This window comes from Schistocerca gregaria, chromosome 2 (genome assembly GCF_023897955.1).
Source record: "Schistocerca gregaria isolate iqSchGreg1 chromosome 2, iqSchGreg1.2, whole genome shotgun sequence".
Classification (NCBI taxonomy): domain Eukaryota; kingdom Metazoa; phylum Arthropoda; class Insecta; order Orthoptera; family Acrididae; genus Schistocerca; species Schistocerca gregaria.
The window spans coordinates 177,751,721-177,774,959 of record NC_064921.1 but is presented as its reverse complement, the minus strand read 5'-3'; the positions used below and the strand labels follow the sequence as shown (position 1 = coordinate 177,774,959).

The window sequence follows — 23,239 nt, the reverse complement described above, 5'->3', positions numbered from 1 at the left end:
CTTCGTGTAAGCGTATTCTCACCAGCGATTGAAGTATTTCACTGAATCTGCCGTTACTGTAAGACTATACAGGGTGTTTATAAGAAAGAATCCGAACAGACGTAGCTTCGGAAACTGACGGCTTCCCCAATACGACATATACACATGGCCTGTACTAGATGACCGAAGAACCGAACTGCAGAAATGCAGATGAGGACAAACAAATGTCCACATGGTCCCCATTCATGTGAAGGCAGACTTCATCACGCACACGTTAAAATCTCCGAGGCATATTCCGAACTGAACCATCCACAATGCGTTTCAGAGTTCACCGCCAACAGTAGCAGGACGAATACACCAAAGCTTCCTCGCACGAAGCAACGGACCGAAGTCGCGCGGGGTGGGGGGGGCTGACCTGAAGGCCGAGGTGATGGCGGGCCACGACCAATACATCTGTTGCCAAAGATGTGTGTTACATGTCTTATCAGGTACGCATTCTTTCAGCGCAAGAGTCATCCAAACAATTTGCGTAGCAGGAAATGAAGGTACACAGGACCAGTAAGTTGCTGAGACAGGAAATGTGGTCTAATGATTTCCGGATCGATGTTAATTAGGGTTATTTGCTTACTTAGTTATTTACTCTTTTTTTCGTGTCTATTACAAACACTGTTTGCAGGTTCGTCTCTCAGTGTGCGGTTAAGAACGCAAGAACCCCTAGGAAATTTGTACTACGAAGGAATGACGTGGAATTAGGTACAGAATTTAACAGTTGCACATGGAGGATCGCAGCAATTATTGGAAAGTTGGTTTAAAAGGGGGAGATGGGGAGGGTCAAGGGTCCAAAGTGCGAAGTCATCGGTCCCTTGCTTCCAGTAGAACAATTACCCAAGGGAAAGAATAAAGACTTACCGCACAATAAGAGGAGAAAGGAAAAACCAGTAGAACGACACAAGGACAACACTACAATGGACAAAAAAGAACAAGAAAATCAGTCTCAAGGAACAGGGAGAAGATATTAAAAACGAGAAAGCAAATTATCATGGCTGGATGACCATGAGAATGAAAAATGAGAAGCCAACCACTCTGCAACACATTAAAAGTTATGAAAAAGACGTGACTTTATGGTTCAAATGGCTCTGAGCACTATGGGTCTTAACATCTGAGGTTATCAGTCACCTAGAACTCAGAACTACTTAAACCTAACAAACCTAAGGACATCACACACATCCATGCCAGAGGCAGGATTCGAACCTGCGACTGTAGTGGTCGCGCAATTTCAGACAGAAGCGCCTAGAACGGCTCGGCCACATCGGCCGGCCGTGACTTTTTATAGCATAGGTGAAAACATCCTACAATCAATTTTCAACACTGCCTACAAAGGACAAGCAATGAACACTAAATAGTAAGTTCGAAAGTATCTAGACAAAGATACCACCCCAAACCCCGACTACAGAACTGACTACAATCCAAGTCCCTAAAGTCTTACTCACTGCCCTAGAGAAAACGTCCGTTGGTACGAAAAGGGAAGATACAGTCGACAAAAGTTCGTTGGGTTGAAAAAGCCCACCACAGCTAGAAACCAGTAACTACAATACAGATCTGAATGAAAATTTTATAGCAACATGGTATTAAAGTAACTATATTCAGTTTAGTGTGGTTGTCAGTGACGAACAATTGTGCGCTATGTGTACAGAGTTCTTTTAACGACGTAGGGACATGGAAAAAATGTAGGTACCGAACACTCATCTCGATAACGATACTTTAAGAACTGTTTTTACACTTATCGGAACTTCATAACAGGTATTAAATCTTCATGATTACTAAATTTTATGGTTCTGTACATTACTCAGAAAGAACGGAACCCTTATAGGATTACTTCTGTTATCAAATTTAAAGGCGTGTGACATTCCAAGGTCTACGGTCCCTGGACAGTATGAAACATCTTAGCAAAGTTAATGCAGCCAAAGATACGACCAGATATATCACATTTTGATAATAGCCAACTCATTCATCAAAACCTACAGGTGCGCTACCTATATTCTCGAATACGTCGGACCTAGTGGTCTGTGATCAAAAGGGCACCTGGAACCCAAGAGGTCGCGGGTTTGAATCTCGGTCGGACCACAAATTTGTCAGCATTTTACTCTAGCATTCACCTCAACGACGTGAGGAGTCACCAGAAACACCTCGTACCGGTCTCACGTTTAACAGTAGGTCCCCGTTTTCCTAGTTTGGTAACTGGGACAGGTTAGGGACACGCAAATCACCGAAGTGGCGTCTAATAGAACTTGCACCAGTCCATTAAGCCAATCTGAAGTCTTTACAGACTCAAAGTTTGACTCCCACTTTTGCGATTTTTATTATTTACCCTAAAATTTTATCATATGACTCAGTACCAACGCTCAGTTTATCATGCGTACGCCAACAGGGCAACATTTGGACGAGTGATATGCATGCTAGTGACAATGTAAGTAAAATTGCGCTGATCGATCCGAAGGAGACAACGCGAATAATCAAACACTCAGAACCACTCCATGCGCCTGTCTCCCAGTCCTAGCATGTGCCTCCTGCAATTCCGTGATCACAGCCCCAAAAGCGCGCAGGAAAATCTTAGAACTCCCTAAGCACTAAGTCCTGGCACCTACAGACCTAAATCATGGCCACTTAATGGAAAATCGAGGAAGAACTGCAAACCTTCGTATCAGAGCTAACTTTGAAAGAACTATGGGCTGTAAGTGGACAGAACCGAAATTTGGTGGACGACCACAAGTAGTAGTTCGAAGGCTTCAGTCTCCCGAGGAAACTGGTTGACTGAATCTGGTCAGAACGAGTTCTGGTTTATTTAAGTAACGGATGAATAAGGGTTATCTGACGTCCTGAATATGCGGTTAAATCAAATCAACTTTTACGTTAAGTACATGGCCATGAGGGCGAAGTGAAGGACATACCTATTGAGCTGTAGTGGCTAACAAATACTTGTATAGAATTACAAAAACGTTTACGAAGAATATTTTAATTCCGAAGATCTATAAGAATATTGTGGCTAGTACGTTGTGCTAAAATTTAATGTGATCATCTCTGAATTCCGAACAAATAAAATGTGGATAAAACATTGACAACACTTCGCCAGCGTTTCCTAAGTGGACTAAGGTCCACTATGAACCCTTTGTTTTCACCATTCCACTCGTTTTATTTTGTCTTTTCTTTGAAACTTTACGTGCAAAAATTAATGACTCGACTAACTGCTCTGGCTGATCAAAAAGGTATACAGAGCCTTTATTTCGCGACATCTGTGTCACCATTGTCTGCTAATCCTTTACAGCTGTAGGAAGACAGCTTTTTTCCCAGGTGTGAAAGCTAATATCTGGATTCCAGCTATAACCGTGCTCTGCTTTATTTTCAAAGGCATGCAGTGCACTGTCGGAGACGCGTAATGTATCAGCAAAACGCTTAGATGAAGTAGCGAGCGTCTCGGGGAACAATGGGAAGATTTGCTAAAATTTGTCCACTTTGGGGTACTACTAAATTTTTCGATAATCTATTCTGTAACTTCATATTTCAAGTTTCAAATTCTTAAAAATTAAAGAAAATTAAAACATTGCTTTAACCCATATTTTATTATATTTAAAATGCTATTAAGTATTACTTTGAAAACGAATGGAGGGATTGACTTGATAGGAAGTGATCTTTTTATCGAAGTATTTATACCTCAAGATACAAAGTACGGCTATTTTAGTTTAGATTATTTTATTTGTAATTATTTTCTTGCAACATTACTCATTGATGTATCGATAATTCTCGTTCTATACCGAACCCTACCGAGACGGCCTCTCCTGTCGACAACAGACATGATTAGGTATCTGCAAGCTGTAACATTAAATGCTTCAACATTCATGATGGATTTTCCGCTGTCTCACACTAAGGCGATAGTATTTGGGCCGAATCTAGACGCGAAGGGTAACATTCAAGAATGGGCCAACAGCAGAAGCTGCGAAACCGAGGCAACCTTTCATTATCTGACTAGCCTTTGTACAATCCAGAACTGGCGTCTTCGGACTTTCACCTCTTTCTGAAAATTATCTTTGTGGTAGAAGCTATTCGGATGACGAGGCTTCCCAGGATGCTGTCTGACCGGATGAATCATCAGGCAGAAGCTTCGTGTGACTATGTACATATCACGTCGAGAGGAATGCGCGAAAATGGAGATGGAAGCATGTTAAGGATTTGGTTTTTTCTTTAGCTTATTCGTATTATACGCTTGGGCGAAGCACACGCCAGTGTTTGTCCCGATATCTTTCCACTAGTTGTATCGGAGATGAAGGGTGATACGTACACAAAGTCAACGTCAGACGTCCCCCAGGACAACTATGTCAAATAGGGTGAGCCACGATCTGATGACTCACTGGTATGGGAGAATACCGTTGAGCGACTACAGGGAGATTCAACAGGGCTCAGTTTTTATTTGGGAGTTACTGGAAATATGCGTGAAACAAATTTATGGCATTTGGTAGCAGAAACATTCCTATCACGTACAAATACAGTAACAGTGGTAAGTTACTTAGCCACATCAATTAAACTGAGGAGAACGTTGAGAAATGACCTGTAATGCAAGTAGCAATAAGGTCAGTTTTAGGGAAGGCCCATATCAATCTAGGTGTTGTCGATGGTTGAGAAAGTTAACACCTTTTTGAAGGCGACAGTACGGAATGGTGGTAGGATCCGTTCTCGAGTTCTCGAGTGTGAGACCAGTTCAGGTTAAAAGCAGACATCGAAGCAATTCGGCAGCCAAGCATTGTACAGGAACTATCAGTATGTAGATACCAGAATACCCATGGACATTACTTTTGTGGCGAATCGATCCGTAAACATTATGGAATACATTTCATGGCTGAACAGATTCGCTCCAAAACCAACTGTTTGGTGAAGAGTACATAATACAGGCCGCCAGTATCACTTTCCCCGCTTCGTATCTAATCGCAAACGAGCGCAGTAACGACGACCGTGCACGCCTCCTTTCGCCCCGCTTTAGATTTGCTGCCAATTATTGCCGAGTCTCATGTGGCAGATTGTTTAACGAGTTAGTGCCAAGAACGATCTGGGATCTAAAAGTTTCAGCCTTTCCTATAGCGTAAACCACCATAAACGTGGTAACCAACCGCTTGATACTCTAGAGAATAACATACCCAAAGTTAAACAAGATGAATCTCAAAGTACGGAGACTAGCTACAAAGAAGCCACAAAGGTTAAACAGCTTACTAGCAATTACCAAATTCTAACGACTACAGCAAGTCAAGACATCACTAGCAGTTACGCCAAGACTATGAGGTGGCCTTTCCAGCGATGCGAATAGTAAGGAGTCTACGGAAGATCGGTGACCACAGAAAGCAAGAATTGATGTGTGTGTAACAGGACGTCAGGCGTTCGATGCCGTGTTCTCCCGGGACATTCCAGTAGAAATGGCTCCTGTTGAGTCCAGTGAAGACACGGGAGTTGGACGCTGGGGATGTAGAGCCACCAATGAGATACTAGGAACACTTTCCTGATACTGTGGTCAAATCGCACTAAGTAAATGTCTTACAATTCCAGTAAACACTGGACATAGTAATTTTGTAGTAATTTAATGTGTAGTTAAGTGATTAGCTGTAATTGGTTTTTCTTGAATGGTTAAGTATAGATTGGGTGCTGGAACGAGTTACTCCAGGAATACCAGATAGTGAGTCATACAGGAAGCCTAGTCTACTCAAAGCGAGACAACACTAATATTTAGTTACTGGGGGGTTAGACAGCGGGTTCTTAACAAGAAAGATTTTAATAGTATAGTAAGTTATTTACGGATGTGTAAACAAGACCATAGAGGCTGAATGGCGTAGAGCATACCTTTGAGTTGTGTTTGAATAAACTCCGAGTAGGTCAGTGTTACACCAAATACAATGAAACTTCCTTCTAAGATGTGATACTGAAACAATAACTGGGCACATGATGAGCAGATATGTGTCTCTGGAAAAGCATTACGCTGAGTAATATCGAAAGCACGAGGAGAGTGAGGTAAATGCCGGGATAAATCTATTTCATCGCAGAAGTAATGGATTCCAACGTGAAAAATCTGTTGGAGATGAGTTTCTTAGGAGATTATTCCAGCTGTAGGAAATTCATTGAACACCAAATTATGACTAAATTAATGCTTAAATATTAGCGTTGTTACAATTTGTGTTATACTACCTGCATTGGTGAACGAGACTGCGGATGTAGTTTGTAACGTTTCGGCGATGATTTTTAATTTTATTTTTGGCTACATAGATAACTGACACCAACAATGACCAGCATAAGGTAGAGCTTACCCAAGCGTTCAGTAACCAGAGGTCGTCTTGCACCTCGGAATTTTGTAATGGTACCGTCAACCTGTATATGAATGTCTTTATTCTTCCCTGCGTTACGATCGATACTTTCGCGACTGGAGATGCCTCCGCTTTGAAAACAAGCTACTGGAATACTATATAATATACCTGGTCTAATATTGTATAATGGCATATGTCGTCAATGTGAGACCATATCCAAGTAAATGCACCTTTAGTAACTGACAGACCAACGAAGTATTACCTTAAATGCAACATTGTTTTCATTCCGGTGCAACTCCACCTAATCTGTGCAAAACTTCATCGCTACGTAATTACTACAGCCCTCATCCCTTGAATATGTTTACTGGCGATACCGTGGTCCTTTAATTTCAGCCCGCTAACACTTGCCCCTAATGCTAAACTGACTTCCTTGATGCCTCAAGATGTCTTACTACCCTCCACTCCTTTTACGGAATAATTCAAAAAGAATGTATTTCAGTTTATTTCAGAGAGACTATGGAAGATGGGAACACATTGGCATGTTACTGGATAGCGGAAGATGCAAAGTTTTGCCACAGCTGTTTGTAGCAACATGGCGACTAAGTGAAGCCAATCCATTGTTCAAATGCAACATGCATTCCGCCGTAGATTCAGCAGATGTCGCTTCTGCACAGGCAGATTTACGACTGGCATACACAATTCTTGGAAGCTGGTAGCATATGCAAAGGAAAGAGCACCTGTCGGCCATGCTCGTCTGATAAGTCTAACGTATCCGAGATGCTTTCTGTTGCAGCAATTTTTTCCCGACGACCATAAAAGGTACGAATTTTACATTTAAATTCTCCAGAGCATCGTAGAAGACACTTATTCCGAGTAACTCAGCTTTTCAAGCGTATCTACATTTCATCTATCGAGTAAAGTGATCCGTCATTACCTAAGAATTTGTCACAAAATCCTGGCGTCTTCGTCCAGCATGGAAGAGACTAAAAAACTTGTGCCATTTCTGTTCACAAAGTTTGAGTTTTTTCGGAGGAAACTGACAGGAATGTCATACCTGGACTTGCTGCAAAACTGGTTTTCTAAGCTTCTGTACGATTCTAATGATTTCATTTTTAAGCGTGACTGCGTCCCGCCTCACTTTCACGTGTAGTTGCTGCGTTATCTTAACACTACCATCCCACAAAGTAGAACTAGAGGCCACTTTTCGCCCCTTAGTTCACCAGACCTCACACTTTGAATTTTTCTATGGAGGTACATATGAGTATTTGTCGCACCTATGGCAGCTACTCTTCAGTAACCGAGAAATTGTTGAAGCCGTCTACTCAAGGGAAAGGGACCTTTTGACTCTTGTATGGAATGAAAACTGCTACCGTTTTGATGTTTCTCGAGCAACTTATGGTGCTTATGTTGAGTGTGTGGGAACAAAAACTATGAACTTTCCTCTATCCAGTGACGTGAGCGATGTGTGTCTTTCATAGTTTGTAATAAATGAAATCTTTTTTAATCACCCTTTAGACGTCAAATTTCTTTTAGCCCCAGTTCTGTTCATTACGTCTTTAGTTATTAGATCTACTCTTCTAATATTTAACATTCATCTCTTATCTCATTTCAAAAGTAGTTTTTGTTTAAACTGTATCGTCCATGTTTTACTTTTACATTCAGAAAAGTTCTGAAATTCATATTCGGTGTAAAATAACTTTTCAGAACTACTTTCCTTGCTATTGCCAGTTCTCTATATCCTCTATTTCGACCATAAATTTAATGCACAAATAGCAAAACTACTTTTCATTTTCTAATCTAATTCCCTAGCCATGGATTGACTTAATTCGATTACTTCGCATTAACATGTTTGTATTTTTGTTGCTCATTTTACCTCATTCTAAGACATCCCGTTCAACTGATCATTGAAGTCTTGCTGTGACAACTATAACGTCTTCAGCAAATTTTAAAGATATTTTTTCCTCCTCCCTGAACTAAAATTACCTTTCCAAATTTCTACTTTGTTTTCCTTTACTGCTTGCTCCACGTAGAGGTTGTGTATCAGTGAGACTACCCCTGTCTTCATCCACTGCTTCCGTTCTTTGCCCTTCCATCGTCTTAAATGCAGTCATTTCTGTACAGCTTGTAAATAACATCTGGCCCTGTATTTTATCCGTACTTCCTCCAGAGTTTAAACAAATGTATTTAATAGGTAAGACAAAACAATTGAATATCAAGAATCATATCCACCCACTTCCGAAGACCTATTATATCTGAGGTATCCAAAAATATTCAAATTTTAAGAAGAGCCAGGGTCCAGTTTCAATTTGATACATGCGTTTTATCTGACTATACCTGCCTATCGAAATATGTTGCGAGGATGAAAGGAATTTCTCAGCAGTGCTGCAGACAGCCCACTAGCCTTTATTATTTGGCGCTTCAGACAGGTTTGATGCAGTCCATCGCAACTGTATGTTTTAGAGTGTTAATACATCCATATTGGCCGCATCACTCGCTTATAACGATTGTGTGCGCAGAAAGACGTTTAGCTACGTTGTTACTGCAGTCGCCAGTTCTGTGTGTAGCTAAATTTTGAGGAGTGGTTTTACTTTTGTTTTCAGGATAGTTTTGGTATCTTCAGGGCACAGCAAGCAGTTTTATATTCACGTCTTGCTACGTTTCTGTCCTACAAAAATCTCATAGGTATCATGTTTTCCACACACAACGACCTTGTGAAAATCGTCATCGAAATACAGAAGCAGATATAACGATGCCCAGCTGGACTTCAGACAGGCGTTTGAACACGCACTTTCACCTACCGAACAGAGTAGAGGCTTACAGAATAACATACCTTTTCACTGGCTTGAGGGCTCCATTGTAAGATCTCCGTACATCGTTGCCAAGGGGATTGAAAAACCGGAAGACGAGTTCTTTGCATCTTACCGATGGAAAAGTGATAGGACCGTGTACTTAAAATATGAGAATTATCTGGTGGTTAACGTCTGAAAATTCATGCGGTGTCTCGCAGGAGTACATGGAAAAGTTGCAATTCTAGTAATGCCTTTCAGCGGAAACTAGGTAAACCTGCAGATTATCAACGCACTGGCAGTTGACCCCTACCGTAGCGGTAGCTTACTGCACAAAAATAGAAAATAGCTATTATTCAATTACGCTATTGGCAATCACTGGCAACAGCCAAACAAAATACCTTGAATGCACGTTCTAAGCTGTTTAAACTGAAACAACTTAAACTAGTTATAGAAGATGTAGTTGCCATCCCTTCTAAGCTAACACTGACACACCGACAAGAAATTTGACGAAACTCTCACTGAATATCGTTTATTAGTCTGGGGCTTTTATCAGGTGGGAGAAAATACGAATAGCAGCATATTCTGTGTTCCAACACTACGAAATATTTCTAAGAACACTATTTATGAACATAGCTAGCACGGATTCAGAGAACATCGTTTATATGAAATAACGAACTATTCACAGGAAGTGATGACTGCTATCAACAGCATCAAGCTGATTCCTCAGTTCTAGATTTCCAGAAAGCTTTCACTACCGTTCCTCAAGCAGCTTCCAATCTGTGTGCCTATGGAGTTTCATTTGCGCGTCTGGATTCGTTATTTCTTGTAGGATAGGTGACAGTTCGTAATAACTGACAAAGTGATAGCTGGTATTCCGAATCTACACAAACCATTCAGAAGGCATCTGAGCAGCCCTCTTACTGTTTGCAGATTACGCTGCCTTACTGCCTAGTAAAATCAAAAATCAAACTGCAAAATTATTAAGACGGGATATCTGCGTTGCGAAAAGTCACTTTACAATAAAAGTAGTGAGGTCCTCCTCTGAATACTAGAAATATTTCTTTAAATTTCGATTGCACGATAATTTATACATATTTAAATGTTGTCAATTTAACTATGTACATAGGAATTACAAATTTGAAGCGTCAGGTAGTAAATGTCGTGGGGAAGACGAACCAAAGACTTCTTTAACATTTAAGGCACAACGGATATATTAAATATATTGCCTGCACTACAATTTGTCCGTCCTTTCTCGAGTATTGCTGCGCAGTTCGGGATCCTTACCAGGATATCTAAGAAGTTCGAAACAAGTAGCTCACTTTGTAGTATCGCGAAACGGAGTCACGGTTACGATAAGCGAGCCGGGGTGGTAATAAAACCAATGACGTTTTTCGAAATGGCGAAATTTTTCCACGAAATTTGCCACGCCAACTTCTCCGTATACCATATCAAACCTTTTGCTTACTCCCATCTAAGTTGTCCAGTATGTGAAAAAGTTCACTTGCAGAATGCTTTCCTTCGTCTGATATTTGGAGAAATTTGTTCACAGCATAGTGTTCGTAAACATTAATAATAGTAACTGTTGGTAATGTTAGTTTGATGGCCTTTTGAAGTGGTTTATTGCGCCTCGACTGTTTACTTGACAAAGATAATGAAAACCTTTTGAGACTCATGTTGGCACTCGACAGAGATATCCGACATTAATTAGCTAAGAAAGCTCCCGAAGTAGTTTTACACTTACTAGTGCGAGCCACAGGATGTTTTCCCATCTTTAGGTGGATGTGTTTTCAGTTTCTCTAATGTTATCCAGCCCATAGCCATTACTGCGACTGCTCGCCGTTCTTCACAGGGAAATCTAACATTCCGAGAAACAGACGTTTCATCAACATTCCCAGAGCGTTTGCCACAACGGCACTAACAGTGACAAATCCGGCATGTCGCTTATTAGCACGAAAGGCATGCGTCAACTTACGGTAAATAGTTGTCAGAGGACTGATGTACTGTTTCATCTATGGATTACTGTATATATTATACATTCTTATATTTATAAACACTTGTCATCCTCCATTTGATATTGGATATACTAACAAAATATTCCAGGATAGCAGGTGCTTCTGAGATTGTGAGAGTATGTCCTGCGAAACAATGAAAATGATTTCAGTGGTTGACCAAATTAATTTCTGCCGATAACGGTTTACGCGTTCTAAGTTACAGCATTAGAAGGCGTGGGTATCCATCACAAGGTTCGCAAATCACTTTATTGAAACCGCTTTTTCTCACTGAAATGCGTCTAAGACAAAGCCTAGGCAAATGGGACAGGTCCTTTAAATATCTTATCGGTGAATGTAAAATAAAATAGGCGTTAAAAAGAGATGAAAATTCAAGTTTGCCTCACGAGGAACAGTAATTTGGTGATGAGAAGAGCATCAGCTAAACGACTAAAGTATGTAGCAGTTACCGTATGAATCCAGCACTTCACCTGAAGTGTATTACTGAACTTTCCACATACCTGAAGATGAAACTATGAATCGGCTTGTAAGTAAGGGCCCCTACACATGCACCAATTTATCGGCCGACCGACAAATGTCATGGCAGCCTATACATTCCGATGGACTGCATTCTGCTATTACAGTGCCGCCATGTTGCGATTTGTTTATCTTAAGTTCATTGTGTTTATATTCTATGAGATACCACTTGCTTTTACACAGACAAAAACTAGAGTCTGCCTTGGCTGTTGTAGAAATAAAAGGGCCAGAGAAAACCAAGAGAAAGCTTTGGGTAAAGTGGCTAATGCAAGTAAAGAATCACCTTTGTTCTGTTACTCGAGCAGCTAACAGCCTATTTTCTTCCTAATTATCAAAAAATGGATTAATCAAGCATATCAGTATGTACATCAAACCATTCTTAACGAAAAATAGCAATAAACATGCCGTACGAAATAATGGATTCCTTAAAAGATGTAAATTTGTTTCATTTCGTCCACGTATATTTCTATATTCACACAACGTACCCCACAAACATCTACAGTCTTCAAATTTCCTCAACCCTTTCCTTAAGGTTTCATCCGCCTCACATCCTGTCATGTATCTACGAACAGCGATACAAGAACTTTTGTCGGGCAGTCGGCACGACAGCGCTACACACGGCCCAGTTTGTTGGGTCGAATGATGTTTGGGTCGGCTGTCTGCTGGTCCTACACGCCCGACATCCCGAACATAAATGTCGGCTGGTCGATCAAAACCGCTTACACGTGCAATCTGTCATCCTGAAAGGTACACTGTTGACAATCTGACGAATTCCGCATAATCAAGGGCAAGAGTCATTACAAATGTCAAAGTGGCAGACTTGAGGTGTTTACTAAGAACTCGATAAGCCTGCAACGCAAAAGATGAATGACAATATTTCACATCATTTAGTGCGGAACCAAGCTCTGAAGTTAGCGATACATAGAAATCCAACCTCTTCTTCGAAGTTCAAAGTTTGTTTACGTCGGTTGTTTACTCAAAATTTATCACTGGAAGTGTCATTCAGCTACAGTAATGCGTTATTAATTTCCTGAAACAATGGGTACAGCTGCACGCACTTTTCAGTTTAATCAGATAAAACCGAGATTTTGGCGACTGTGTCTAATCTATTTTTCATCTCAAACTCCGAAATGCCACAAAAGCAGTAAATCAGCTGTCGCCAACTGATTGGAAGGGTTAATGTAAATTCGTCAGCGTTCGCGAACGATTAAGGATTTACAATCTCACGATGATAAGCTAAATTTAAGGGGAATTAGCAGTCGTAAAGGCACATGATTACAAAACCACGCTGCTGAATATTGCAGCAGTTTATTACAGATTTCAAAGCATCGTTTTTATTGCTAACAAAAGGATCGAAAGAAACTTTCGTATGACTTTTGCAGCGTAAATAAATTTGCCGACAGTTTGCAGCCTAGCTATGGCCTTGTCATGCGTATTTCGAAGCAACTACAACTTATTACAGCATTCGATCCTGATCGATGTGATGTACTACCGAAAGTAAACAGTACACTCAAGAAACCTCTTAAGATTGGCCCGCTAGTGTAAGTAGGCCCTAACAATAGTTTTGTATACCACCCTATAAACCTCTTGATTCGCAATTCGTAAATATTTCAAAATTCTTCAACCTATTTAATACCTCTAATTTCATATTCAGTATTAAATGAATAATCTGTTCTAGGTTCAGTGTACGCAGGTTCTTACTGCTCGTTTCCGACTTCCGTCTACCAGAAGCTCGGCCAACCGAGGCGTATATTATGAATGTCAACAAGTCTGTTAGCTGCGAGTACTACAGCACTGACAAATACTCGCCTAGTTACCGGGCGTTCCAAACACCTACAAGCGAGTAATTGTTCCGCACTGTTCTCCGTATCACGAAAGTATACAGCAAACTCAGAAGTCTTCCATAGTAAACATCCCCATCTCTCTAATAATCTTACCTAGGGACGTTCACAATGTCGCTGTCGAGTGGATGTGACGTAAGCAACTACCGCTACGTCTAGCTGCCTTACAATACTTTCACCGTCCGCATTTATAGAGGCAAACTTACTTCGACGCCCTTAACTGTTTCCAAAGCAGTAAAAACATGGGTCTGAATCATGTGATAAGTGCCAGGACCGACTAAAATCCTTACGTTCAACCTGTAAAGAGTTTAGCCATGCTTAAAATTTATTATTTTCCAGTTACCCGGTTGTCAACACGTTTGTGCTTTAACCAAACACTTAGCATATGCTGTTTTCAATTATCTGCGTTATACAAACAACCTGTAACAATTCGATCTTCACACTAACTTCAGGTCTATAATCGGAGCGGAAAAGTAGATTTTTAAACAAGTGCATTTCCCTAGTAACTTCTGTGTTAAAAGTACCTAGCACAACCACAAAACAAGCGTTAATAAAGCGTGCAGAAATTTGTAACTGCTACGTTAACAAACATTGGCTCAGCGGCTAAGCAACTGTTAGAGTCCAAATCTGTCATGGGAGTCAATGTTGACTCGGTCCTTGGATTTTTTACTATTCGCTTCTTTCACTTGCGCCAGTGATTTACACATGTGGAAGTGCCGAGTTTTGGCGTAGCTCGAAGTAACATTGAGATACAGATTCCCTGTAATTAGCTACGCTCGTGAAAAGAGTAAAGGCTAACCAGCTCCAAAAGCACAATACTTGCTAAAATCATTAAGGTATTAACGATTACACCTCCAGGTCGGGAGGAGCCTTAGCTTTTGACATATCCCCGAAAATTATCAATGCCAGATTCAACGGAAAAGTGAGCAAATTTACAGGTAGATTTCAAACTTCAATGAGACATTTTCACCCGAAACACTATCAAAGTAGTGCTGAAAGATGAGGTTCTCTTTGTCATTAGTCTATCCAGTAAATTGACATGATCTATCTTTTCCTATTTTTAGCCGATATTTTCATCTTTAATCTACTCCCAACATCCACTAATATTCTGCCCCCATTATTTTACTATTTTTCCACCCACCCTTTTCAATGCCTAGTTATCTTTCCTTGGTCACCATAGCAAGTGTTCCACTAAGCTGCTACTCCTGGCATGGCTCTGTGGCCTTTCGTGCATCTATTCTTGTTACTACTTCCTTTCGTAGTTTTAGCCAATGAAGTTCGTTACAGCAAATTATCAGAAATAAAATTTCAAGAGAAAGCTATTTTGGGTGTGTTGCCTCGGCTGGCACTATAGTCCAAACGCAAATTACATCATGAACCTAATACGAAAAACGGTATACCTCAAACTGAGGGCAGCTACGTTCAGTCCAGTCATTAACGCACCAAGATGGAACTTTTGAAGTGTTAGAATAGTTTTGAGGATGATCAAGTAAGAGTTTACTACCTCCCGCGTTTTCATTGTTGATACCACACGTTAGCAATATTCACCAAAATATATTAGCGCATGTTAAACGAACGTTGTTATAAAAACAAACTGCAAGATAAATTAAGAAAACTTAGATAATGGACAGTCCGACGAGTATTTCGATGTATATTACGTACATATACAGGCCCATCTTAAATTACGAAAAATACAAGAGGGTCCACTACGTAACTTTTTACCTAGCCTCTAATAGGATCAGACGAGATTCACGTAGTGGCCTCTCCTCACTTGCATTTCCATAGTTTATACTATAAACTTTGACAACATGCACAAATATACTCAGCGTTATGTAGTACAGATCTTCTGAGTATCTTTTTTTCTTAATTTACGGTATTTTGTAAAATATCCGAGATGACTGTCACAATAACCAAGATTTCGTGTGGTCACTTTACCAAACTCGAAACGGTGTTCAGACGAAGTGTAAGCTAAACGCAAGGAAGTGACAGTTTTGTCTGAGCACCGCCAACGCACTCTAAGCACAGCTTCTGCAGCCTGTTTACCAGTCCGCCCAAACAATTTGAGGATGCTTCTCAGCCTTAAGCGAAACAGAACCCACAGTTCCATTTCGCACACTGTTTCCGCGGCCCACTTGGGGCGACAGGTCACGGGACTCACCGGTGAGCATCGCCTCTAGCTTCCTGCGGTCGACCCGGAAGCGGTCCTCCTTTAAGTCGGTGACGGCGGCGATGCCCAGGGCGGCCGCCAGCTCCTGCAAGTCCTCGCGGCTGTCGCGCCGGCTCGACACCTCCGACAGCGCGTCCAGCTGCGGATCTGTTATCACCGCGCTCGCCATGGGCAGCAGTCCTGTGGTCATGTTCGCTCCAGCTCTAAGTCCAGCCACCTCTCCCGTTCCGTCCGGACTGAGCGTCGAGCGCACCTTCCCAGGCGCCGCCCACCGCGCCGCGAGGGGGGCGACATCTGCACGCGACACGCGTGACGCGCGGTGACAAGCGAGCGTCGCCGCGCGCGCGCTTCGGTACGCGAATTCGTCCGTACGAGAAACCGGTCTTCACTTTTAGCGGATGGAAGCGTGTACAAGCGAACGAACATTTGCAGACAATTCGTCAGTGTTCGCTACCGTTCCCTTGTATCTCTGAACAAACTTTTACACTAGAGGGAACGGAAGAGACAAGAGATAACGAGTACAGCCTATGAATGCTGCATTTCTTTTGGCACTCAGTATAAAACACCATCTGTATTACTTAAGGTCTAATCGCGTTCACGGCAGCCGTCTCAGTTGCCTTAGCCTATATAATGACTTCCAGTGGAAACAAAAATTTAGTCTTCAGTATCTTTACATATAAAAATTCAGCCCGATTATATTTGTGCTCGCAAAAATTTCGAATAGTAGTCAGCAGATTGCTTTGAAATTTTGACGTTATTTTGCTTGCGAATATGCGCGAGTTTTTGTATACGTGTTTTTTAAAATATGTATGATATACAAATTAATATGTAATATATCGAAAGTTCTTCTCCGATTTACTTCAGAATTTTACGCGATCGATACTGTAATGAACAATCGTGTGGATATATCGCCCCTATGTTTCGAAACACCAAGTGATTGTGGACAACTAGCTGACCCTGCGAACTCTGTTCCTCCTTAAAGTCAATAAATAATCAGATTTGGATGTTAAGTTCAATTTTTTATTAGGAAATACAAATAAAAAATTAAGTATTTTGATAATCCTTTATTCTTTATGTTTTTTTGGTGCATAGCTTCCACTCTTCAATTAAGTACCTTGTGATACACGACATTTTTTGTTTTATTATCAGGAGCAAGAACAAGCAACGCAGATGGTCTTCCGACCCGTGAATATGTCACATATAATTGACCATGTGAAAAACATGGATATTCCAGATTTAAACCACAAACTTTCAAGGATTGGCGTTTTGTTATTCCATGTCAGATGCGTTTTTGTTATACCACGTTTTATAGTGACGTTTAGCTGACATTTGCGTATTGTTATTCTATGCCAGATGCGTTTTTGTTCTACCACATTTTATAGCGGTCGAACGGGATAAAAAGTATCCTATGTCCGTCTCCTGGTTGTGAGCAACGTCTCCACCATTTTCAGCCTAATCGGTCCAGCCGTTCTTGAGTTATAAATAGTGTAACTAACATGACTTTCTTTTATATATGTATAGATGGAAAGGAAATACATTATGAAATAGCATTTTATTGTTTTCTAAATGTTTGTTAAGCTCAGACAACACGTAAGTACATGGAAATGAAGTCACACGCTTCTTACCAGAGTGTAGGGGAACGATGCGGGAGACCTGCACCCCGTACTAGGCAATGTCCTAATGGACTTGGTTTGCCATTGCCTTCCTCCGGCCGTAATGGGGATGAATGATTGCAACCATTAAATTTTTGATACCTCAAGATAGCCGCCATTTGCTTTATTCACTGCCTTCCGTACTCTCGGCATGCGATGGGTCAACTTTTCCAGACTTTCAGTCGGAATTAGTCTTCATTCTTGCTGAAGGACCTCCCACAAGTGTGTCCCACACATGATTCCCCCATTTTTGGATCCTTGTGTTCAACTCATCGCATAGTACTTGCTTGGCTTACAGTCAGGGGATTGGAAAGGCGCTTCCATGTTTTTCAAAGTTATGTGATGCTCTGAAGACTTCACATAGTTCAGATGCAAGCGGGATGTACGTTTTGGGTCGTTGTCTTGCTGCAAGTTGGAGAATGGCATGATAACCCTTTCGGTTCATTTTTCTATCTAATTTAACCAAAGTCCGACTTTGTTCCGCCTAAAACATCCCCATACAATAACAGAACCCCCAACCCTGCTTCGTAATTGTAGTTAAACACTGAGGCTTCAAGTGTTCGTGAGGTAAACGGCGTACGAATTGACGGCGTTCACTTGTAAATATTTCGAACTTAAATTCATCAGTGAATAAGATTCTTTTCCAGTCCCCTGCTGTCCAATGTCTCTGTCTCATAGCCCACTGAAGCCTTTCCTTCTCGTTAACAGGGCGCAACAACCGTCTTCTTGCTGCTGCAAAGCCGTTAAGGTCTTTTTCTGCCAGACGCCAGCTCATCTTTGAGTCACTCACTGGCGAATGCCAAGTTGTGTTCAGTTCAGTTGTCAATTCGCCGGCGGTTGTGGATCTGTTACGTGTACCGGTCACTACCAGTTACCTTTCCTGGCGTTCTGATATTTTCCTGGATGCTATTGTGCGAGGTGGATCAACATAGGAGGCTGCATCCCGATGCTATGTGTGGTCTTTGAAACTGCGCTGATGGAAAGCTTTAATTTCTTTGATATTTGTTGGAAAGTATTGCCTTCTTGTCGCTAAATGATTATCTTCATCCGTGAATCATAAGGAATCTGGCACTTTCGAGCCATTTCCAATCACTCTCGCTGCATGTACTATATTCTTTCGTGGCACGTCTTGCTTTCATACAAACGGAACTACAACTGACCAGAACTAAAAAAAAAAAAAAAAAAAAAAAAAAAAAAAAAAAAAAAAAAAAAAAAGACGTACCTCTACACAGTCGTGCTGTCTATTGGCGCCACCTGGGGTGTAGAGCAGAACTTCTTTGACAGTTTAAGCTAGTTTATATAAAACTGAGGAACAGTAATGTGTATATTGTGTCATCATCAATCACTATTTGAGCATGTTATTCTGTATTTTAACCAATAACTCACATAGATCGATCACATCTTTCTCCGTTGTATCCAAACTTACAGAGGATAGTGCATATTTATACAGGCGAAGGATTATTACCGAAAATATGTAAAGTTCTTTAACTATTTTATGTATATTAAATGTATGTAAAGTATGTACAAATATGAATATAAAGTATATAATACAGATTTTAAACGAATTTTCTATAACACATTCAGATGGACATTGACGATATATGTTTTTAAACAGCAATGTATAGGTTTTCTGTTAAAACTGACTGCGAGAAACAAAATGCTCTACTGCTCTCTGCTGAAAAAACGTGAGTTTTTTCCTTGCCGTTTTAACTACGGTAGTGGGATATTTAAACGATTAGCCAAATTGTTTCTCCTGTGTATCTGCATATTCTTTCCTATTATGTATATCTTTAAACTTTAATTGTATACACAACAATATGTTGTTTTGTTTTCTTCCTTGTATACAGTTCCCACAGAAGACATGAAAATTTTATATCTGGCTTACAGGCTTATCATTACAATACTGCTACAAAATATGAATTTGTAATAACAATAAACAAGACTGATGCTCAGAGAGAATTTGAAAAGAAGACGGACAGAGAGGTGGGAGGATATGGACATAGCAAACGGAAAGGAGAATGTGGGCAGCGAGAGGAGGCAGGAGGAGATAGAGAGAGACGGGGGGGGGGGGGGGGGGGAGGAGAAGGAGATGGACAAAGAGAGGGGAGTAGAAGGCGGACAGAGACGGGGGAAAAGGAAATTAAGGCGTATTTCCGATTCCCATACATATTAGAAACGTGTGCTTTCTCTTTCGTTTCTCTTCCATTTAACCAGACTGATCCACATCAATGCGCGGCTGGGGTAGAGCTGGTTTCATATAATTATTGACCTCGCTTAAAAATTCCAGATGCTGTCATAATCTACTTGTCAAGCGGTGTACTCTTATGTCAAAGCCTTCACACAGTGAGACAAGGATTACAATTAAAAAGAGAGCACTTTTCTTGATGCAGCGTAGCTCACGACGCGCAAATTATCCAAGCTATATTCATCCAGTAGTTTTTGCAATCAGTAGCGACTCTCAGCAGACTTTACACATAATTTCAAACTTTTTCGAAACTGATTCTCGCTTATTCATTCCACAAAATAATGAAAGGAAACATGTTATAGCTTACTCCGTTTTCGCTACTCATGCAGTAAAACTTCAGCATTAGGCAGCATTTGTTGACAGTATCCGCATTTACCACTGAAAACACCAGCAAAATTATATCATTGGAGGAAATATAGTTTAAGACTTGTTCAGGTGCGTCAAAAGCTAACTTTAGCTCAAAACGGAGCGATAATTAAGCAGAATATATTCGTCCAGTGTTACATAACGAGAGAGCGAAGCGACTTTCAACAAACGTCAAAACATGAATTCTAATCTTTTTTAAATTTTTTCTCGCTGACATTCTTAATGTCAAATATTTAACACGTTTACTAATATGTAAAATAATTAGATATCTGAAGCTGTCTTATACACGTGAGTTCCATTCTTTGAAGAATAGAGGGTTTACTGATATAGTTAGAATGAGATTTTCACTCTGCAGCGGTGTGTGCGCTGATATGAAACTTCCTAGCAGATTAAAACTGTGTGCCGGCCCGAGGCTCGAACTCTGGACCTTTTACTTTCGTGGGCAAGTGCTCTACGATCTGAGCTACCCAAGCACGACTCAAGCCCCGTATTTCTAATATTCGCAAATCTTCGGTTAAAAAACAAGATGGAATCGTGAGAGAAACTGTAACACCAAACGAAAGACTGGCAGCAATATTGAGAATTTTCGCGCGCTGAAGGGGTTACAAAGGGCTCAGACACGCATATACACGCAGAACTTTTTGTACTGCATCTTTTTCTTAGATAATTTCTCCTCCTGCTGCCGCTGAAGCACTCATCTCTGTTGGAAACTCCCTCGATCTCGCTATTCTTCCTCATCTATTCTTCTTCTCACCTTTTCGTGGTCTTCCTCTTCCTCTACTTCCAGAAGGTTGCCATGAAAGTGGTGCTCCAGGCTCCCTGTCTTATTCCCGACTTTCGACATGCCCTGAACATCCTAGCAGTCTTTCTTCTCTTCTATCCTAAAACTATAATGGGTCTGCTTCCTTTCTTTTATTATCTCATTTCCTATGCGGCCAAGTCTAGAAATTCTACATGCTCTTCTCAGGTGGTCTATTTCTAAAACTCTAAATCTCTTTTTCTTTCTTTTAGTGAGTACTCAACAGTTCCTCTCATACGCTGTTATTGGTTCCACTATGGATTAACATAATCGCATTTTAAACTTTAAACTCATTTTTGAGACTAAACTACGTACTAACATCGTTTTACGTGTATTAAACCAAAATCTTATCGCGGTGCGACGAAGAAGAATGGTGTATACGTTGCACTTAGAAAGCAAATGCTCTGTCAAAGACAGAGATGTTACGAAAATGATAAATCATTTGCAATTAAGACAGGCGGGCGAAAATGCAAGGTATTTATTAAATGGAAGAGATGAATTACGAAAGTCAACGCTCGCCTTTCACAGATATGTGTAGATGCGTATTTGAGGTTTTATGGCCCGTTCAGATTACGTAAAAAGTCAATATTGTTGTCAATCATTGGTTTTTTGTTATAGCTGCTCTAGTGATTGTATCCTACATTTTAACCAGTGGTGTTACGAGTGATAGAAGGTTCAAATATGTCTCTCCATTGATCCTGAAATAATTATACCAGTCATGTGCATATAACTACAGTTAGAATACAATAAATTTCCTTGAGACCGAAAAGCTTCTGTCCGGAAATGAGCACGAATTTAAAATTCATCGCTCGTGCGAAACTCAGCTTGCCTTTTACTCGGACGGTATCATGCGAACCACGAATGAAGGGCAAAAGGCCGGTTCCATATTCCTACATTTTCGGAAATCCTTTTACACGATGCCCCACTGCAGTCTGTTAACGAAGGTCCGAGCATATGAAATAGGTTCCCAGAAATGTGAGTGGCTCGAAGACTTCTTAAGTAGTAGAATTCAGTACACTGACATGCATGGAGAGAGTTCATCGGAGCCAGGAGTGCCACAGGGAACAGTTATAAGAACGTTCTTGTTCTCTATATATTAGGTCTACAACTTTGTTTCCGCTGTTTCTTTCTCGATGTTCGAGGCTTTATAGTGAAAACATATAAAAAAATTGCGAATGACAGTATCTGTCATCGCTGGCCACTACTTTTCACACCTTCCGTGGCGGAAGAACTGGGCGTCTTTTGAGAAGATCCGTGGATAGATCCAATTTTGCACTTGTTCATATGACCGGAGTTGCTGGTCAGGCAGGCCATGTGCCATTGACCGATAAAGGTGGCAGTCTTAGGGGTCAATGTTTGGAGAATATTACAGTCTGCATAGGACTTTCCATTTCAACGTTTCCAAGTATGTTTTGACTGGTTTTGCGATATGAGCATTGTCACCCGTCGAAATAACCTTTTCACGTTCATCGTTGTACGGCGGTCATTTGTCTCTCAGCACTCGTCTCAAACGCGTCAGTTGTTTTCGATAACGATGTCTTGTGACTGTTTCCGCCGGTTTCAATAACTTCGAAAATCTTCTCTCTTCCACCGCCAAGCAGGTCTTCGACGTGAAAATCACTGTTCTTGAAACTTTGAAACAATTATCGGCATGTTTTTTTTTCACTTACCCAGCATTTATGAGCTCCAGTCGCAGAATTTTTCATGTCATATCAGAAAATTAAAACTTCCTGCAAACAACGAGAACTGGCTCACCGAGCGTGGGGGCGCAGTGGACTCGCATCTTGGAGGACAACGGTTCAATCCCGCTTCCTGCCATTCTGATTTAGGTTTTCCGTGATTTACCTAAATCGCCCCAGGCAAATGCCGGGATGGTTCCTTTGAAACGGCACGGCCGATTTCCTTCCCCGTCCTTCCCAAATCCGATCAGACCGATGACCTCGCTGCCTGGTCTCCTTTCCGCAAAAACAACCTAGCCCAACTGGGCTCATGAACTGACATACTGAATCGAGAATAACTTGCTGACGCAATCACAAATCAAGCTATGTTTTGATGGCATTCTGTTTAAAAACGCCGAAGCTCACTGTATGACACTTACGACCAACGAGCTGTGCCACTAATTGCCGCTACTGCCATACATGGCAAAACGGCTGAAGCAAAGTTGTAGGACTAATATATAAACGATCTGACAGATAAAGTGAGCAACCATCGGCGACTGTTTGCTGATAACGCTATAGTCTACGAAAGTGTCGTCGTTGAGTGATTTTGGCTTCCTCTAAATCAAGAAAAATTAAAGTTAGTGCAGATGAACAGCAAAAACATTGTTGTAAAATATGAATACAGTATTAGTAGTATGCTGCTTAACACAGCCACGCCGGTTAAATATCTAGGCCTAACGTTGCAAGGCTATATAAAATGGCACGAGCACATAAGGTCGGTAGTAGCGAAATCGTATGGTCGAGGTCGGTTCATCGAGAAACTTCTAGGAAAGGGAAAATTATCTATAAGGATACTACGAGTAGAACATTAGTGCGAGAATTC

The 23,239-nt window shown here is 41.0% G+C and overlaps 1 protein-coding gene across 1 annotated transcript in view; it reads right to left on the bottom strand.

Annotated features, from left to right (window-relative positions):
* Nucleotides 1-15,875, bottom strand: part of LOC126336634 (protein bicaudal C homolog 1) — a 282,230-nt gene extending 266,355 nt beyond the window's left edge. Inside the window, exon 1 of the mRNA XM_050000527.1 lies at nucleotides 15,628-15,875. Coding sequence (XP_049856484.1) covers nucleotides 15,628-15,826 — 199 coding nt within the window. The 5' untranslated portion in view covers nucleotides 15,827-15,875. The remainder of the gene's footprint in view (nucleotides 1-15,627) is intronic.
* Between the last annotated feature and the right edge of the window lie 7,364 nt (nucleotides 15,876-23,239).